This window comes from Manacus candei, unplaced genomic scaffold, assembly GCF_025592945.1.
Source record: "Manacus candei isolate 608988 ecotype Guabito, Panama unplaced genomic scaffold, ASM2559294v1 h1tg000014l, whole genome shotgun sequence".
Classification (NCBI taxonomy): Eukaryota; Metazoa; Chordata; class Aves; order Passeriformes; family Pipridae; genus Manacus; species Manacus candei.
In genome coordinates this window covers 48,251,298-48,268,744 of record NW_026138062.1, presented here as the reverse complement: position 1 = coordinate 48,268,744, position 17,447 = coordinate 48,251,298, and the positions used below count along the sequence as shown (strand labels likewise).

At 38.5% G+C, this 17,447-nt stretch overlaps 1 protein-coding gene across 11 annotated transcripts in view; it reads left to right on the top strand.

Annotated features, from left to right (window-relative positions):
• Window positions 1-17,447, top strand: part of DLG2 (discs large MAGUK scaffold protein 2) — a 1,004,454-nt gene that overhangs the window by 143,565 nt on the left and 843,442 nt on the right. For 9 of the 11 annotated variants that reach the window (XM_051779210.1, XM_051779204.1, XM_051779229.1 and 6 more), the window contains exon 4: window positions 2,797-2,895. In XM_051779210.1, coding sequence (XP_051635170.1) covers window positions 2,797-2,895 — 99 coding nt within the window. Of the gene's footprint in view, window positions 1-2,796; window positions 2,896-9,861; window positions 10,397-17,447 lie in introns of those variants that run through there. The other 2 variants (XM_051779221.1, XM_051779217.1) reach the window with 1 other exon arrangement.

Below are 17,447 nucleotides of genomic sequence, written 5' to 3'. Positions count from 1 at the left end.
CACAGAATTACAAGGTTGCTTTTAGGGTCATCTACAATACTCATGGTTACTGCCCATGTGAGCAAAGTTACCAAATGAAGTTTTAATCTGCTTATGCAACATTTGCTTGTAAAATCTCTTCTGTTTCTCTGACCAACTTGAAGAGAATAAGACCATGTTTTCTTCTGTGAAGAGGAAGATAGAGTTGTTCTAACTCCCAGCCCTCTAGATACAGGGGTCTGATAAAAAGTCTTTGGCAGCAGTTTTACTTCAAGCTTGAAGTCATTACTTCCAGAACCTCCTACAAGGATGTACAAGCGTGGTGCATGTTGTCCACTGCATTTGTACTGTGTCATGCTGGGGCTGCCCATTCTACATCTCAGGTCATGGTTCAGGAATAATGAGGTGTTTTTGAACACTTCCTTTGTATGAGAAGGAAGCTTTTGGCTATAAAGTGTACAGATAATTTTAGACAGTGTAGGCTTTTGCTTGGCCTCTAAAGGGAGGATTGTATGTAATCAAGAATAAGAAATGACTCAGATCAAAGATTGTTAGTTTTTAATAAATCTATCACAACACACAGCAAGTATCCTTTTTATCTCTTCGATTAAACAGTCCCATTTATTTCATAACACAAAATTAAATATCTCTTCACATTCAGAGGGATTGTTAACATATACTTTGTTTCAGTTTGGAAACCATATATTGTTTTGCTAAGGCTTATTGAACCTTAATACACTGGAATAGAGAGATGTTCCTGAGTTATTACAATTACTCTTACTTGAGCTGTTTGAACCTGCCTAATGTCCTTGTTTTGCTGCTCTTTACAATGAATCTGTGACCCATTTCCCTAAGGAAAACAATGGAAACATTTCATAGCATCTTATGACATTGTTTTATGTTCTTTCCAAATATTAGAGTCAGCTAATAGTGAAAAAATTGAGGAAAAATATGTAAAATGTAAACAAAGTAAGTTCCTTATCCAATTTTGCAGCTGCACTCATTTGATAAATGCTCCCATAGAGTATGTAGTTTTTGCTGAAACTTGTCAGACCCCTTTTGAGAAGTTGCAGAAGCTGAGCTCCTTTAGGATCAGGATCCTTTAGGTCTTGATGATTAGACAAAATAATAAAGTATTGATTTCCAGAATTTATATTGTTGCATGTAAATAATAACAATGGAAACCATTTATGTCAGGTATTCAAGGAAAGAAAAGATGAAATGAAATTTTTTATGCATGCTTTTTAGCTCCTTGCAAACCCAATTTTCCGTTCCTGAAAGAAATACTTAGGGAGTTGCTTGGATTTTCTGTAGGCTCAGAGGCAAAACCTGGGGTCAGTTCTCTTCTGTCCTGCAAAATTTTGGCCTGGTTTCCTTGCTATCCCTTCCTCCCTTCCAGATTACAAATGGGAAATAATTCAACACCTTTAGGTGACTAGAAACCAGACAAAGGAATGCATGGTTCTCCATGTGAGAGAAGCTGTAACCTTAGAGAGGACGTGCATGGAGTCCTGTGTACTCAGCCTCATGTAATGCTGAGCTGCTGGGCCTGATCCAACCTTTAAGCACAGTCTTTACTGGAGCACAAGGCTCGTGCCATTGGTTCCAGTGAAGCTAAAAGCACGTGTCTAAGTAGTTGCCTGGATTAGGGCCAGCATTCAGTCTTTGCTGGACAGAGCCCTAAATAAACAATCTAGGATCAGAGGAGAAAACATTCGCACATGTGGATGTGATTTGGCTGTTTCTGTGGCAGAGGCTTGTTGTTTTCTAAGTTGTACTGGCAATGGTTGGTCTACTTAAAATGCTAACAATTTCTTGCCTGTTGTGTTAAAATTGACTGCACTCCTGTTACACAGGCTAAAACAGGATGGGTCTAAATCACTCTGACTGCGTGTGATGCTCAGCACTGACAGATACAAGACACTCTACTCTATTTGAATCTGCCCCAATTTCCTGTTCGTGCTATTGCAGTGCCCAGAAATATTCTGAGATCCAAGTGAGAGGCAATCATCATGTTTCATTCAAAAGCTAACTCTTCAAGCACGTTTTTACAGGGCAGAGCATTGTAAACAGAGATGTCATTTGTAATATTTACTGTCTTAATGTAAAATCTACAGTAATGTATTAGATTTCCAGCAGGAAAATTGAAAAAAACAAATACAACCTTTTACTATATCTTCTGCCAAAGATGTTATTTGAAGAAATACTATGTGTTTTATGAGGGCATTGTGTAAGCAATGTATCATCTGTATAAATGAAGGAAAAATAACAAAAAAAAGCATTTGAATTTAAGAGATTTACAAATATGGCTTCTAGACAAGCATGAAACTCTTTAAAAAAGTGTCACCTATGAGAATGTAATGAATTAGAAATAAAAAACCAAATCAGATAATTGAATTGTTGTCGTGAGGAGATCTATTATATGTTCCTGCAGCTACTCCAGATGAGAACCCCATCACGGTCAGCGGGTCTTTTGGTCAAGGCACTGATTTCCTTCCTTATCTTTACATTCTGATGCTGAGAGCTGCAGAGCACCTTGAATGCCTTCTGAAGTCACCCAAAGATTACGATAAGCATCGTCTTGCAGATTTAGCCTATTAAGACTTTCACAGACTTCCATGAGAGTGCCTGTAAGATTAAACCCAGAAAGTTTTGCATGACAAAACATTGAAGTGAAAATCTTATGTATAAGCCACCTGATATTTATCTGAATTCAGGCTTTTGTATGTACATGCTAATCTTTATATTTAAATGTAATAGAATTATAGTGCACATCTCAACTCCTTTATTTGATTTTTCTTCCCCCCTGCTCTCTAGCCTGCAGCTTCCAATGGATCAGAAGGATCTGGACAATGTGGTGAACACAACAAGGAGAACCCAACTTTTGAAAATTATGTGATAGACATAAAGACAAAGGTATTGTCCACTCTTTTTTGTGATGGAGAATGAAATCCTTATTTAGTGAAGTTTTGCTGGAGGTGAAGTGTGTAGAACATACTGAATTTGAGCTCCTGGATTTATTTTTTGCTGCTTATTGGCTGCATGTGCATTACCACATCCTAATGAGGCTTATAGCTGCAATTTATTACTGTTTGTTGCTAGCCCTGTTCATTTTGTGCTGACCTAGGCAGATTATAATTTTTATTTTTATGTACAAATATTGTTAATATTGGTGATGGTTCTACAGATTTGCTGATCTGAAAATGGTTTCATTTCAATCTATTTTTGAAGGTCATGTTGTTGCACAGTTAGTAAATTTTATTCAAGGTGTTTTCAGTCTCTCGTGTGTTGTAGTTTCTTTTAGGTTTGGAGTCAGTATGGCGGAATATAAATGTCAGCAAACTGATGGTTTTTGTATGGGCAGTCTAATGATACCTGTTCAACTATGTTGAACAACGTAACTTCATGGCTATGGTAAGGGGGTATGTTACATTTCTCTGTCTTGCTACTTGCAACAGTGAAGGTATAAGTGTTTCATTATAGTATCTCTATTATTGTCATAGGTTCACAACTTGGCTGGAACAATTCACTTGGGCTAAGATATTACTGTGTAGACTTTCAGCCTTGGAGTCATTGTGTATTTTTTCTTTTTGAAGTGAAAGAAACTTAAGTTTTCTTTTAAAGTAGGCAAGCTGGAAACATGATGAAAAAGACCCAGATATTAGCTGAGTTGGCGTGCTTGTGTGATACCTTGTAGACTTCAGCAAATGTTTCTAATAGTGGAAACTTGCAGATTATTCCTCATCTAAGGCTTTTCCATGAGATTTGTTTCCAGATCTAGATTGATTTCTCTGTCCATTATATTTTCAAAATCTAAAGATCTAACTGTCTAGCATGATTTTCTGAATTTCTTGTGTTGTTGTGTTCCCAATTTTTTCAGAAAAACTTTGGTACCATATGGGACCATGGTGGTACTTAGAAGTTGAAATACAAGAACATGTATACTCATTGAAATTTGTCTTTATATTTATGAAAGATATTATTTCCCAAAGCAAGGAATTATCAAAAGCTTGATATATATCCTAAATACATTGTGTCCATGAAGATATTGTAGAAATCATGGGATGTAGTGAATCTCATCCTAATTTCACAACAAAATTTATGTTATGAATGCTCAGCTGAACAATGCACTATCTTCCCTACTTAGAGTTACTGCAAACTACTGGACGGAATGTTTCTCCATCAACAATTCTATGAACTAAATTTTCATGCTGTTTGTACTCTCCAGTACAAAGTGTACCTGAGAGTAAAGCAGTTCTATTGCCAAACTCTGAAACATTCGGAACTGTGAGTGGTATTTTCTTCAGTTCCCAGTACCATGGGATAGCAGATAGCAGATGTTCTGTTTTCATTTCCAGGAACTTGTGGTTTAGTGTGTCAGTTCACTTGAAAGTGTCATTTTGTCTGATATTTTTTTTCAAGTGAGTGTGCTTGAGTGTTAGTGTCATGCTTCTTTGACAGTGACACATAGCTATTTAGGAGTGGCTACATGTTTAAACATATGCACCAGAGCTTTGCAGTTGCTGATGATCAGGTGGTTGTTAGATTTACTTCCCCAGGCAGAATGCTCAAGAGTTAGAATGAACTCTTCATTCACCATTGATCTTGAGAGTTGAGAACAACTTCAGGACATACTGTCCTTGAGTACCCTGTGATTCTGTTTCAGAGTATCCCAGCCCACACAGAGGAAGCAGAGCATTTGTAACTGAAGCATTTCTATTTCATTCTGAATAAGGGATTTGTGGAAAATGAGAAAGCAGTTATGGCTTTATATGGGAAATAATAGATACAAAAATCATAAGGCATAAGTTTTAAACTAATGAGGCTTGCGGAGCTTTCAAAAGACGAGCTTATCTAAGGCTCTTTAGAGCTTTAGGATGGCTCTAGGGACCTGTCCCCATCCTCTGCCCCAGACCCTTTGATGATGAATGTGCATTTCCTACAACTCTACGAATCATATTGTGTTCCCAGCTTACCTCACTGCCTTCTTTCTCATAGGTCCCCAAAAGGGTGAGTTTGTGACAATGAGACTACTGGAGAGGTTGTACTGTTTCCATCTGTTGAGGTTTTTAAGACTAGACTAGTTAACAGCCTGGATAGCCTGGTCAGATCTCACTGCTGAACCTGCTTTGATTGGGAGTTTGGAATGTATACCTTCCCATGTCCTTTACATTGTCTCTAACCCTGTGATCATCTGTTTAAATTGACTCCTGGAGGGGCAGAAAGGCCACCGCATTGCTGTCTGACCAAGCACCCTTGGAGACAAATGCCTTTACACACCACCAGGTACAGCAACCAGAGGCCAGGTATTACATACAATAATGCCCTCAGCAAAGTGGGCCAGTGAAGTGCCTAGTGGACTGTCTATTAGAAAAACAGAAGTAGCTTTTTTTCCTGCTTTTCTGGGCCATACTTGGTTAAAGTGGGGCGAGGTCCAATATACTACATGAAAGGGTGGTAGACTGGGAAAGTATTTGGGGTAAGAAGAGATAGAATCCCCTCCACAACTGTGAAGAAGAAAAAACCCTTTTTTCTGTGGCTATTGAGCTTGGGGCCACTGTGGCCACCTGGGTGCAGAGACCTTGTGATGAAGGAGTGGAGCTGCCTGTCCACCCTTTGCTTCTCCCTTCACCCATTTTACCATCTACCTGCATGACTCTGAGTGGCAAGATCTGTGCTTCCCTACACAAAAGAAAATGGTCTATTTCTTTTCACTGGGAAAACTACCATCTGGAGAAACTGGTCAGGACTCCAACATCAATTGTGCTAAATAGCAATGAAATTTGCCATGCATGGGTGAAGGAATGATTTGTGTTGGAGACTCTCCTGGGCCTGAGGCCAGTTGCAGAGCTGCTGCTGTTAGGGCTGCTGCAGTCAGGAGGGGTAGAAATGCTAATCTGGTGATCTTTAAATTAACACCAGCGCTCCTGATCTTCTGGTTCAGCCTGGGAACTACATTAAAATTCTTAGTGACTAAGGTATACAGAACTTCATTCCTTCTGAAATTTGTATTAACTTCTCTTCCTGGATGAAAAGGAAATTATTTTGACATTTCATCTGTAATACAGCTCCCTACTATATAACCAGGATCTGCAAGATTAGTAATTTCTCTCTTTTTTTTCCCTTCTACCATATACTTACTCAGATAACTTGTATCCTGGTTAGCCTACTAACTAACCAGTTGTGGTGCACAGGAACTGGGTTCAAGTGGTATAAATGAGCTCTGACTGTAAAGAACATATGTTGCCAACTGCACGAATTGCCCTCTTGGAAGATGTAATCAGGGAAGTACTATTTTGTAGCTTATTTGAGTGCAATATGGAACCTGACAACAAGAAACAAAATATAACCCCATGCGAATGACTGGTAATGTAATACCATCAACAAGAACTTCGTAGTACAAAATTTAAGATACATTAGGAGTAAATAAATCTTTCTCTGTATTTGTAAGAGCATGTGTGTGTTCATGTGTTCTCTGTGTAGGTGCATAGAGCTCTAAATAGTCACTGGCTAAATTTTGTAAGATGCTGACATTACTAATGCTGTGTTAGCAATCTGGTTAGATGCCTTCTTTCTTAGTGTCTACTCTAAAACTTGGAGACCTAGTACTCTTGTTTTTCTTAATTTCCACTGTTTGAATAAAAGAAAGTAAGCAAGTTTTGCTTTTTTAAATAATCTATTTTTTCTTTACAGATTTTGCTCTATAGTATTTGGGTTTCAAAAGAATTTAAGAAATATTTAAAAAAGGTGCATTGTGAAAAGTTAAAAAAAATAATCAGTGAATCTTTCCTAGTGGTTTTAGCTTTTACAGAAGCTTGTTTTTACAAATATTGAATTCAGCTGGATGTTGCAGGCTCTGGTTCTAAATATAGTGGCCTAATTAAACCCTACGCTTTGGTTATCCAAGTGGAAGTACCTGGATACAGTGAAGACTTTAATGCCAGAAAGGAGCATTAAATTGTCCAGTGTAACCTGCTGCATTATAAAGACCATGACATTTTACCCACTCACGTCATATTATTAGTTTTTGTGTGACTTAAAAACAGACACCTTGGTAAAATTAGAGGAGAAGGAAGCAGTCACCTGGGTAGGTGGTTTTCACATGGTGGTCCAAGAGCCACTGGTGTCATAGTGGGAAATAGCTGTTATTCTTCCTATATTAAGGTTTCCCAAGAGTCAGAGCTCATCACAGAGGTTACTTTTTACCATCTAAATTGACTGCAAGCAACTATAAACCATGTCTTTTCACCCCAGATGGCTGCTCCTCAATTTGTTTAGTTTTTGGGTCAAGTCTTTCTATAGTAGACTTCAGTCAGGATCATATGTACAGACAACAAGAAGGCTGAAAAAAATAGAACTAAGCAGTAATATGACCTCCAGAAATTAGAGCAGAAGGAGTTGTTGCTAATGACGGGTAAAGCAGTGCCAAGGATTTGAAAATCTTAGTCTTGGGGACAAAAAATGAATGGAAAAAGTATCGACTTGGAGAAAGAAAATTCAAAAGCTCAGCCTCTTTTTGGGGTTTGGGATAGGTAGCTAATGGAAATGAGGAACTGTATCCTTTGGAGAAACACTAGAGACCCATTAGCAGTCATCTGTTCCCAGTCACTGATAGGTGTGTGTTAGAGACTATTACCAGGAGCCCTGGCAACCAAAATGAGTCTGTGGAAGGATGAAGCTGGGGTCTGTGTCACCAAAAGCATGGCTGTCTTCTGTCTGGGGCTATGGGAGATTTGGGGGGTAAAAAGTAGGTGGTGATGTTTCAGGGAGCATGCAGCTCAATGATGTGTTAAGCTTGAGTAGCACATGTGCAAGTCATGCCCTGTTGAGTGTTCATTGTTATATTTTATAGAAGGAGGTGATAGTCAAAATTGGAGGAGTCCAGGAGGAAGCTTTTTGGTACACTGATGGACCTGGATGAGTCACGTTCATGTAAACATCCCCAAAGGGTTAGAACCCTCTGTTTTTCATATAAATTGTAAGTAGGATCATGAGTGCACTGTGACTATCTCACAGGAGTAGAGTTACTTGCAAATAGAAGCATTTACAGATCATGCACTTAGAGACCAATTTCAAAATATATCTCCATATGCTAGTTTCAAGTCTGAGATGACATTTTACAGCCAAATCATTAGGTAATTATATGTATGAAATATTTCACACCTTACTAGATCAGCTTGACTCTACCAATTAGAAAAGAACAAACTGTTGAATGCTTTAAATGCAAGTGTTAAAATATCTCCTGATTTTAGAGTTGACTGAATTCCCTTTTACCCTACCATGCTTAGAGCACAAGGCTGGCTTAGGTTAGACCTTCTTAGGTTAATTTCTTCTTAGGGAGATGCTTAATTGTGTCTTACTTCAAGGATGTTTGAAAATTCCCCATTTCTTATAATCTATAGCTTAATAAACTTGTCTGACTGTTTGGCTACTGGATTAAACCTCAGCAGGGAGAAAACCTGCAGGTTCTAGCACAGCCTGTAAATGCAAATCACGTTGTTTTGTGCACATGTGGTTGCTCAGAGTGAGTTAAAGCCTTAGACAGAGTTGTAAGTGCTCTGGAGACTTTCTCTTTAAGATGTTATATTCACCAAGACTTTAATAGTTGGAGGAGGGTTGATTGCTCTCTGACCACATATCTGATTCACTATGGATTTTGTAACTTTGGTAGCAGTGACCTCATTTTGGCAAAATAATATGTGTCATTTACTGAGTGTCTAACTGCTCCAGCAATCACAGGGATATTAGGGTTATAACCTGAGTAATTTATGAAAGAGTGATGACTCTTAAAAAATCTTTTATTTTCTTGGAAAGGCTTATTTTATTAAAAACATATTTTACCTCTGAGTGAGAATGAGAGATCCTCAGCAAAGCACCCAGGGGGGTTTGTGCTGTCCAGTGTGTTGAAAAGGTGAATTGTAATGTATGGGTGTCTAGACATTTCCTCTTGTTGCTGTCAACAGTCCAGTTGGCTGTATTTTTTTTCCAGTGAATAGGAGCATTGATTTTCCTCTCTCTTTGGCCAGAGCTTTCATTTTACATATCTTTCTCCTTCTCTGTCTCTTTCTCTTTCCTTCCCTGTTTCTTCTCTCTCTCTCTTCCTCTATCTGGAAGAGAGGGAAGACTGTAAGAGCAAACAGCAAGCTTTCTAACTCAGAATGATTCATGTAAGACACCTGAAAGGCAAGCTCTGCACCAGCATCACTGCAAGAAAGGTAGGGCTTTGGGGGCTTAACAGTCTGTAAAACTGAGCAAAACATAGAGATAAATGGATTAAGTCTGTGGATCTGTCAGTGATGCAAGAAAAGTTTGGGAGAAAACTTTAAGAGTTTTTAAGCTCTATTGTTCAAGGTGCTTTCTTTTTTAATTAAAAGTTTGATGTATTTTTCAAAGGTGGCGAAAAAAAGGTTCCCCTCCATGACTTTGAACAATGTGTATCATGTAGGGGTTTTTGTCATGGGTGTTAAACTATAATTGTGTCACTGTTGTTCTTGATGTGCATGTGTAAATATGCAAATCCTGTTTCTTTCCCCTGATTTGTTGTTATACTTAAAGTTCTCTTTATCCAGCTGTTATTTATATTCACTTACTGAATCTGAATCTGACCCAGTAATTCTGAGCGATTGTAGCTGTGATGCATGAGTTCTCACATACACCTTAATGTTTCAGTCATGCACTTTCAGCAGTATGTGTTTGTAGGAATCATGCTCTTATAAAACCCCTTACAACCCAAAGCAGTTGTTTTGGCAGAGAATATTTGGCTGTTTTGGACAGCACTGTGATAGATGGGCCCGATAGTTGTGCGTCTTGTGCTTGCTCCGAGTTAGTGGAAAAGAGGAGGGAGAGAGCAAGTGAAAGGGGGGAGGAAAAAAAAGACAGGGAAGGAGAGAGCGAGAGGGAGAGAGATTGAGAGAGAGCGAGAGAGAGAGAGAGAGAGAGAGAGCGGGGCTGAGAGAGAGAGACTTGGCAAGGGAAATCTTATGGGTATACTGAAACAGCAGATCAGAATTGTGAAACCAGAGCTAGGGCTGAAATGTGATGCTTTTGCTCTTTTGTGCTTGTTGTGGTTCTCATCTTCCTGTTTAGAGGGCTGCATACCATTCAACAGCATATTTTGATCACAGATTGAACAATGCAGCAATCAAGCCTGATAAGCCACCTGGAAGTTTTGCTTGAGACGATTTCTAGTGGGTTTACTGATCCCTGTGAGCATCATGCCTGCCTTTAGCATTGTGGAGGAGGACTCGAGTTTCTTATGAGGGCCCACTTGGAAAAGCCGGCTGTGCAGATTCAAGCCTCCGGTTCTGTTCATGCTATTCAAAAGCCTTTCCTCACCCTTGCTGATTTATTTCTATGATTTACATACACTCCTGTGGAGATTTACAGAATGGATTGTCTGTGCATTGTCACAACCAAGGTAGGACTGGAAACATTGCTGTTCTGTGTATATATATTTCTCTGCTATTTTTCTGTTCCTGTAATTAAATAGATTGAGCATGCACTGTGTCAGGTTGCAAGATAAAGTGACGAATAAGCTTTGCTTCCATGAGCATTTTGTTCTCTTTATCTGTAGATTATGCAGTTTGTTTCTATATCACTTCAAAAATGATATGCTTTTTAATTATTTTTACTAGCACAAAGAAAAGGATTTCATATTTTATCTTAGCCTATGCTTGTGTCTATTAATATCTCTAGCAACTAGAGCACTTTCAGAATACATGGTATACTGCACATATATTCTCAGCTTATCAGTTTATTCTGTAAACTAAAGAATAATAAAGAAAGAGGGCATTATATGGGTCCTAGTATTTTAAAGAGGCCAATCAGATGTAGTTTAGATAGTCATGGTGTTTCTGATTGGAGAGATGCAAGTTTCTTGTGGCTTATTGTGGCTTTTTGGGGGGAGAAAAATCATAGATTACTTTGCCTCTCTAGGCCTGAAAAACAAAAATGCCTAGGTCCCGATTCAGCACTCTTATACTGATGTTAGATCTAACCTGACTGTTTAGAAACAGTCCTTCTAAATAATTCCTTCCAAACATGAATATAAAGAATATCTTTTTCCCAACAGCAGCAGCAAGCTAAGGACCTTAGGGTTAAGGACACTTCCCAACTTAAAATCTGGTGTAATGATAAGCTGAACAATTCTTTAAGATGTCCTCAAACTTAGCAAACTAACTTAATATTAAGTGATAGGGAGATGATGAGGGAACTCCCCTTCTGTTGCTACAGAACAGGCAGCTCAGCACATGTTTGGCACTACCTTTGCACATGGTGATAGTATTTCTGAGGAGCAGTTGGCAGGGGAGGTCTAGACTTTGGGGTTCAGCACGGGTGCTCCCTGTTCTGCTTTATTTTTGATGAATTCCATCATTTCCATAGGACTTCCAAAATGCCTGGGGTAGCCAGAACACCTGAAGGCTGCATAAATGAAAAGGCAAAGCAATGGTTAGCACTGCTGTCATCTCTGCTGTCATTTTTTGCGTCATAGCCACGCAAAATGGGGACAACCATCCGTGATGTGGAGATGGGCAGGAAGACACATTGGGCACCCATGGGCAGCAGCGAGGGGTGGTGGATGGTCACTGCAGAGAGCAGGGAACACAGTGGAGCCTTGGAAACAGATGCCAGCTGTCATTCCCATCTTGCTGTGGAGAAACCCATATGGGAAGAGAACAGGAGGTGAATGAGGCCACAGAAGGAGCATAAATTGGAGGAGGCTGTGGCCTCATTCACCTCCTGTTCTTTCCAGGTCCTTCTGGCTTCCACAAGCTGTGCTGGATCTGAGACTATATCCTCAACCATCCCTGGAGCAGAGCAGAGGCACTTGTGGGTGCCTGTTGACGCAGTACCAGTGAAAAGCGCTCAGCAGCAGAGGTGCAGCACTGCTGAACAAAGCTGGGATGCAGGATCATGCTAAACATCCAATTTACACTCCCAGGTGTTGCTTTCCAATTCAAAATAAGGAGAAAGTTGAAAAGTAGGGCTATGATCAGCCCTACTTCTGGATGTTTGGTGGTGCAGTGGGGACCTGCAATTGAAACCATTCTTGGCCTAGAGAGTTTAGGAAGGAAGTGTGTAGGAACTGGATTTGGGACAGGGGAATATGTTTAATTTTAAGGTGGTATATCTGGGAGAAGAAAGTGTCCCAGAACCTTTTTTTTAACATATCAAGCGACATCACTTATTTATTTTACAATTTGGTGATGAAAGTTTCCACTGAATATTTTCCCAGGGCCTTCTGGGAAATAACAAACGTGGATTCACTGCTAGCTCACTACTGCTGCTGCCTTGAGCAGGGCTCCCAACTCCATCTACACACAATATTTTTCCTTTCAGCTTTTCTGTCTCTTGAATCCAGCGCTGAGTGGCTGAAATGATCTGAAAGTCAAGCATGTGAGTGAGCCTCAAATATTCAACTCCATATATTCAAGTCTTTGCTGCCAACATTGATGTTGGAATGAGATGCAATTGCAAATTGCACATGACCTGCTATTTGGATGCAGGCGGGAACAACATAATATCATATGTAATTGAGTTGAATAATGGCAAAAATCTAGTTTCAGAACACTTTCATATTGCAATGGCTTGAAACCAAATAAATTACAATTATTTGTTCATTTTACTTGTTGCTGTATTTAAATAGCTGGACTAATGTTATATTGTATTGATCCATAATCTGCTCTTACTTATTTTTATTGGAGTAACCCCACTTTCCTTAAACTACCAAAATTTTTATGGCTTCTGTTTATGCCCATTTTCACCAATGTAATAAGAGCAGTCCTTTTTCAGAACAATTGTGATTTTTAAAAAATTAATTTTGCTAAGCATGAGTTCTACAGAACAGCAGTTTGGTCATTTTTGGCCTCAGATCTGTTAATTGTCCTTATTTAAATAGTCATTTGCCTGATTTGTGCAAATAATTGTCACTCTTTGTCTTGAAAAAATGGATCTTGATGTCAGAGGGAGTAAACACATCAGGTTCATTCTTCAGATCTTAAGTAATAAAAAGGGAGTAAAAGGTAAATGCTATTTAAACTGCAAAATATGAAGAGTGTTTAAAGAGTTGACATTTTTAACACATGGTCATTAAATTTAGATTATTATCTGGAATTTAGATTATCATTAAATTTAGATTGTTATTGTCTGGATTTTTTGATATTTCCACTGTATAGAAAATGACATAAATGTTGTGGTAGAGTGAAAATGCCCTTCTAGATGATGTTCAGTGGACCTACAGATCCTGCTTTGAACTCTGTGTGGTAAAAGATGTCATCTAATAAAATTAATTTCTGATGTACCTTGCCATATCTTAAATCCTACTGACATTTTTTTCAGCCAAAGTGCAAAATACATTTAAGATAGATTTAAGATATTAGTTTGTGAAAACTCTTCCTCTCTTTTCCATTTCCTTCATGTTTCCATGCATTTCTGAAACCAGAAGTGCTGAACCATCAAGGACAACTTCTTGTGGTCTCCTGGTTTATTTTAATTGATCATGTTTGCAGCATAGCTTCTTTCTTTACTGTCATATAAAGCATGTTAATTTGTGGCATTATTTTATCATTAGGAAGAATTTGGTATAAATAAAGCTTTGGTTGAGACTCCATCCCAGCAGGAGCACCAGGAGTTTTTGAGAAGGAAGAACATTCCACTGTGCCTCCCAACATTCAAAGGCAACATGCTGTCCTCTCCTTTAGCTGCCAGCCTTCCTTCCATCCGTCTGCCTTTTACAGACTTATGAATACAACAGTAGCTGCCACTGGTGAAAAAGAAAATAGATAGCTCTGTGTTGCTCACTATAACAGGGACTGCTTCACTGGAATCTTGAGTTCTTGGTGTTAGGTGGCTCAGAAAAGATGATCAGCTTTCCCTGGAAAAAACCCCCAAGACCTTTCTGGCCCTAGTTGCTAGAAAGAAGAGCTCAGAGGTGGAAAATCTACAGGTCTTAAACCCAGAAGGACAAATGACAGGGCTAACTAAAGAGCTTCTCCCATGACAGAGATTTTAAAACTTCTTGTGCAATCTAGTCTAGTGTTTTATTATCCTTAACATTAGTAACGCCCATAAGAACTGTCAATGTTGGTTGCCACTGGTGTCACCCCTTGTTTTGTTTGGGAGTTATATTCTGAGGTTTCCTTAAGATCTCAAATTTATCACCTGAAAGTTTCTGTGTTTTGAGAAGAGCTTGCAAAGATGAGATGTACACAAAGAAAAGACACCACTTAAATAATGCAAATTTATTCACGAATCCTAAGCCACTTGCTATTTGTGCCTAACTCTAAGTTCTCAGCACTGAGCACGAGTAGCAGTAGGGTTCCTGTGTCCCAGAACCGTGCCCTCCAGCTTGTAAAGCAGAAAACTGGCCTTCTTACCCAGGGAGAACATCCAGCTTGAACTTGGTTTTTTTAGCTACAAAAATAAATTTCTGTCATCAAAATATTGAAAATTCTGCAACATTTACTCCTTTTTGCAGATTCTTGTTACTTGCTTCTGATTAACTCTGTAGTGATTTAAACCTGATCACTCACTACACAGGTTCTACATTTAATTGAAGTGTCACTGATGTCGGACAATGTGGGAACAATTAATAGAAAATATGATTGTGCATGTGACTGAAAAACAGTAAATTGTAAATTTGGTTTGGGTTCTTTTGAATTAATGAAAGACTCGGTTCATTCCACTAATGAAGAAGCTTGGCATTTTTTTTTTCTACTTTTTTTTTTTAAATTTTTTTTTAAATTTAGTTTAGTTTGGAAAATTAATCTTTCTCCTTTCATGACTGTCCATCCAGCACCGCTTCTAAGAATTGAATTCAAGTGTTTAAAAAATTGAGATAAAAATGGAAAGAAAAAAACTATTTTGTAATGGTGCTGGAGAGCAAAGCAGTAAGCTTGTTTATGTTGGTAACCCATACTAAAGTTGAATGTGTACAATTCTGATTGACAAGGTTGCCAGGAGCCAGCAACATCTGTCTATCCTATTTTCTTCTGCTTATCCAGCCATGTATGTGGAACAGGGGACACCACTGTATGCACTTAAGGCAAAATTCTGAACAGATGTGTGATCAGAACTCATAATATGCATGATAGTCATGGAAAATAAGAAGCCACAATGGTCAAGTACAGGACAAATATCTGGCTTAGACCCTGGATGTGGTATGATTTTTCTGTAGGTCTCTTCCACTCTACAGACTCATCACCCCACTTTGCAGCATGAATTTAGGAGTAAAGAAGAGAAGAGAGATAAAATTTGCACCTTGTCTTTCTATCAGTTTTAGTTTTCCTTTCCCCATAGTCCCAACATGGAAGATGAAGCAAAATTCAGATCTCATCCTCCTCATTAGCATCACTGTGAACCTGAATGAGGAGTTGCTGTAGCCTAGCTATTTCATTTTGAAATTGCATTAAATATGTAATTATAAATCCCTGCTGATAGTGTGCTGTACTACGGAAAGGTAGGGGCAGGTCTTGTGTCCCAGTAGGATACTGTGGATTCTCCAAGTAATGGGGAAAACATCATTCAGCATTTAAGCCCACAAAGTTGAGTTCCAGAACCAACCCAGTTAATTTGAAAGGGTGTTTTTAGAACATGACTGAAGAATAGAAAAATGTGGAGTTGGCACTACTGGAGTAACCTCAGTATTACGGCCTCTCTAATTTACAGTGGCAACAAAACCAGCCTAAGATACTCTGAGAAGGGCAGAATGGTAAATGAGATCAGCTTATCTGCTGCAGGTGGAGAGCAGCTCCACACACTATGTGCAGCTGTTGGTCTCACTTTGCAGAGGTGAATCCACTAGAAGTTTAAGTTGAATTATTGATTTTTGGGGCCTGATACCAATGCAAATAGCTAATATTTATTTATGTTGAAGTGCCTTTGTCATAGGACTGTTCTACTCCCCCCTCCGCGTTGTATTACGTTAATCTAAAAAACCTCAATATAGGTATTTAAAAATGTATATACTTAGAGAATGAAGTTCAGTTTGTAAGACTTCCAACAAGATGATCTGTGTGTGTCTGAGACTCTGTAGAGTCAGTCCCAAAATTAGGAAATTATAAAGCTAGATATGGATACTGAGATTAACCAGGACTATGGATACTGAGATTAACCAGATTAGTATAATATTACCAAAACTAGCAGAACTGTAGAGCGCCATACTGCATGAGGATCTGATTTATATTAGGTGGATATGAAACAAACCAACAAAAAACCCCCACATTTTTAGATGCCTGCATATTGTTAATAGATCTGAGTAACATTTGTTGTTTTTTCTTTCCAAGACTTCAGGCTTTGAATCGTTGCAGTTTGGAATCATAAACTGGGTAGCTAAGTGTTTTTGTGCTGAATTTTCTGGCTATAACAAACCCAAAACAAAGGAAACATAATGATTTCCCCCCCAGAGATTTACATTGAGCTAAAATCAAAATCTTTTTCTATAGTCATTATTAGGTGCTGATGAGCACTTCAAAATGTGATATTTTCCTGCCAGGCCCTAAAAGTGTAATAGTGCTGGATCCCTAAAATTTACATATAATTTAGTAAAGTCTGTTCTGAAGTGGTACTTCAGGACATCTTTCATGACTATGGGTTGGCTGCTGGCTAAACTGCACAGTCTTAGAAGAGTAGGAAGATCCTTTCTATGATTACCATTTATCTTAGCTGGAGAACATACTCAGGGATGTTTGACAGATGGGGAGTGTATCTGAGTATTTATTTCAAATCTTTATTTATCAATGTTAAATTTTAGAACAATTATTGTAAGCCTCTAGCGTTTGGATTTCAAACATTATGAATGTAAACTGATGAGGCACATGCTGTCATTTCTAGAAAAATAAAATCATTTGGGGGGGTAATCTCAAGAAAATTACACAGAACAAACTAATGTGCATTGCATATGTAATGTCTGGTAATTATATCTTGTCAAAAGCTCAACTTTTTTTCTCCTTTATTCTTTAGAAATATGGTAATAGTCCCTTTTCCCTTGTAGTCAATTATAAATTTCAGGAAGAATTAAGTATGTTAAATCTCTTCTTCCCCCTCTTCCCCCTCCCTTGGTCTCTATGGCAGCAGCAGGAATGGAAGGGAATTACTTTGATCTCCATTTCTGAGTGACATTTCGTTTTTTTCAGAGCATTGACCTTGTTTAGTGCAACTGAAATTTTCAATAGATTTCATTAGATCATAATTTGGTGATCTTAAGGAGATGTCTTTATTGAGATTGGTTTTAACTATGAAAAGAGAAGAGTGATTTGTTTCATAAATCTATGAAGAGCTCTATAAACTGAGAAAAGAAAATGCTCAATTAACAGCTGAGGCAGATAAGGCTGGGGCTTGATTCTGCACAACAGTGGCAAGCTGCAGAGGTGAAGGAAGGGGGAAGGTGCTGAGCAAGAAAAAGGAAACAAGAAAGCTTGATCCTGGCTCAAGTCAGGCACTAGTAATAGTACTGCTTAGTGATAGCAGAG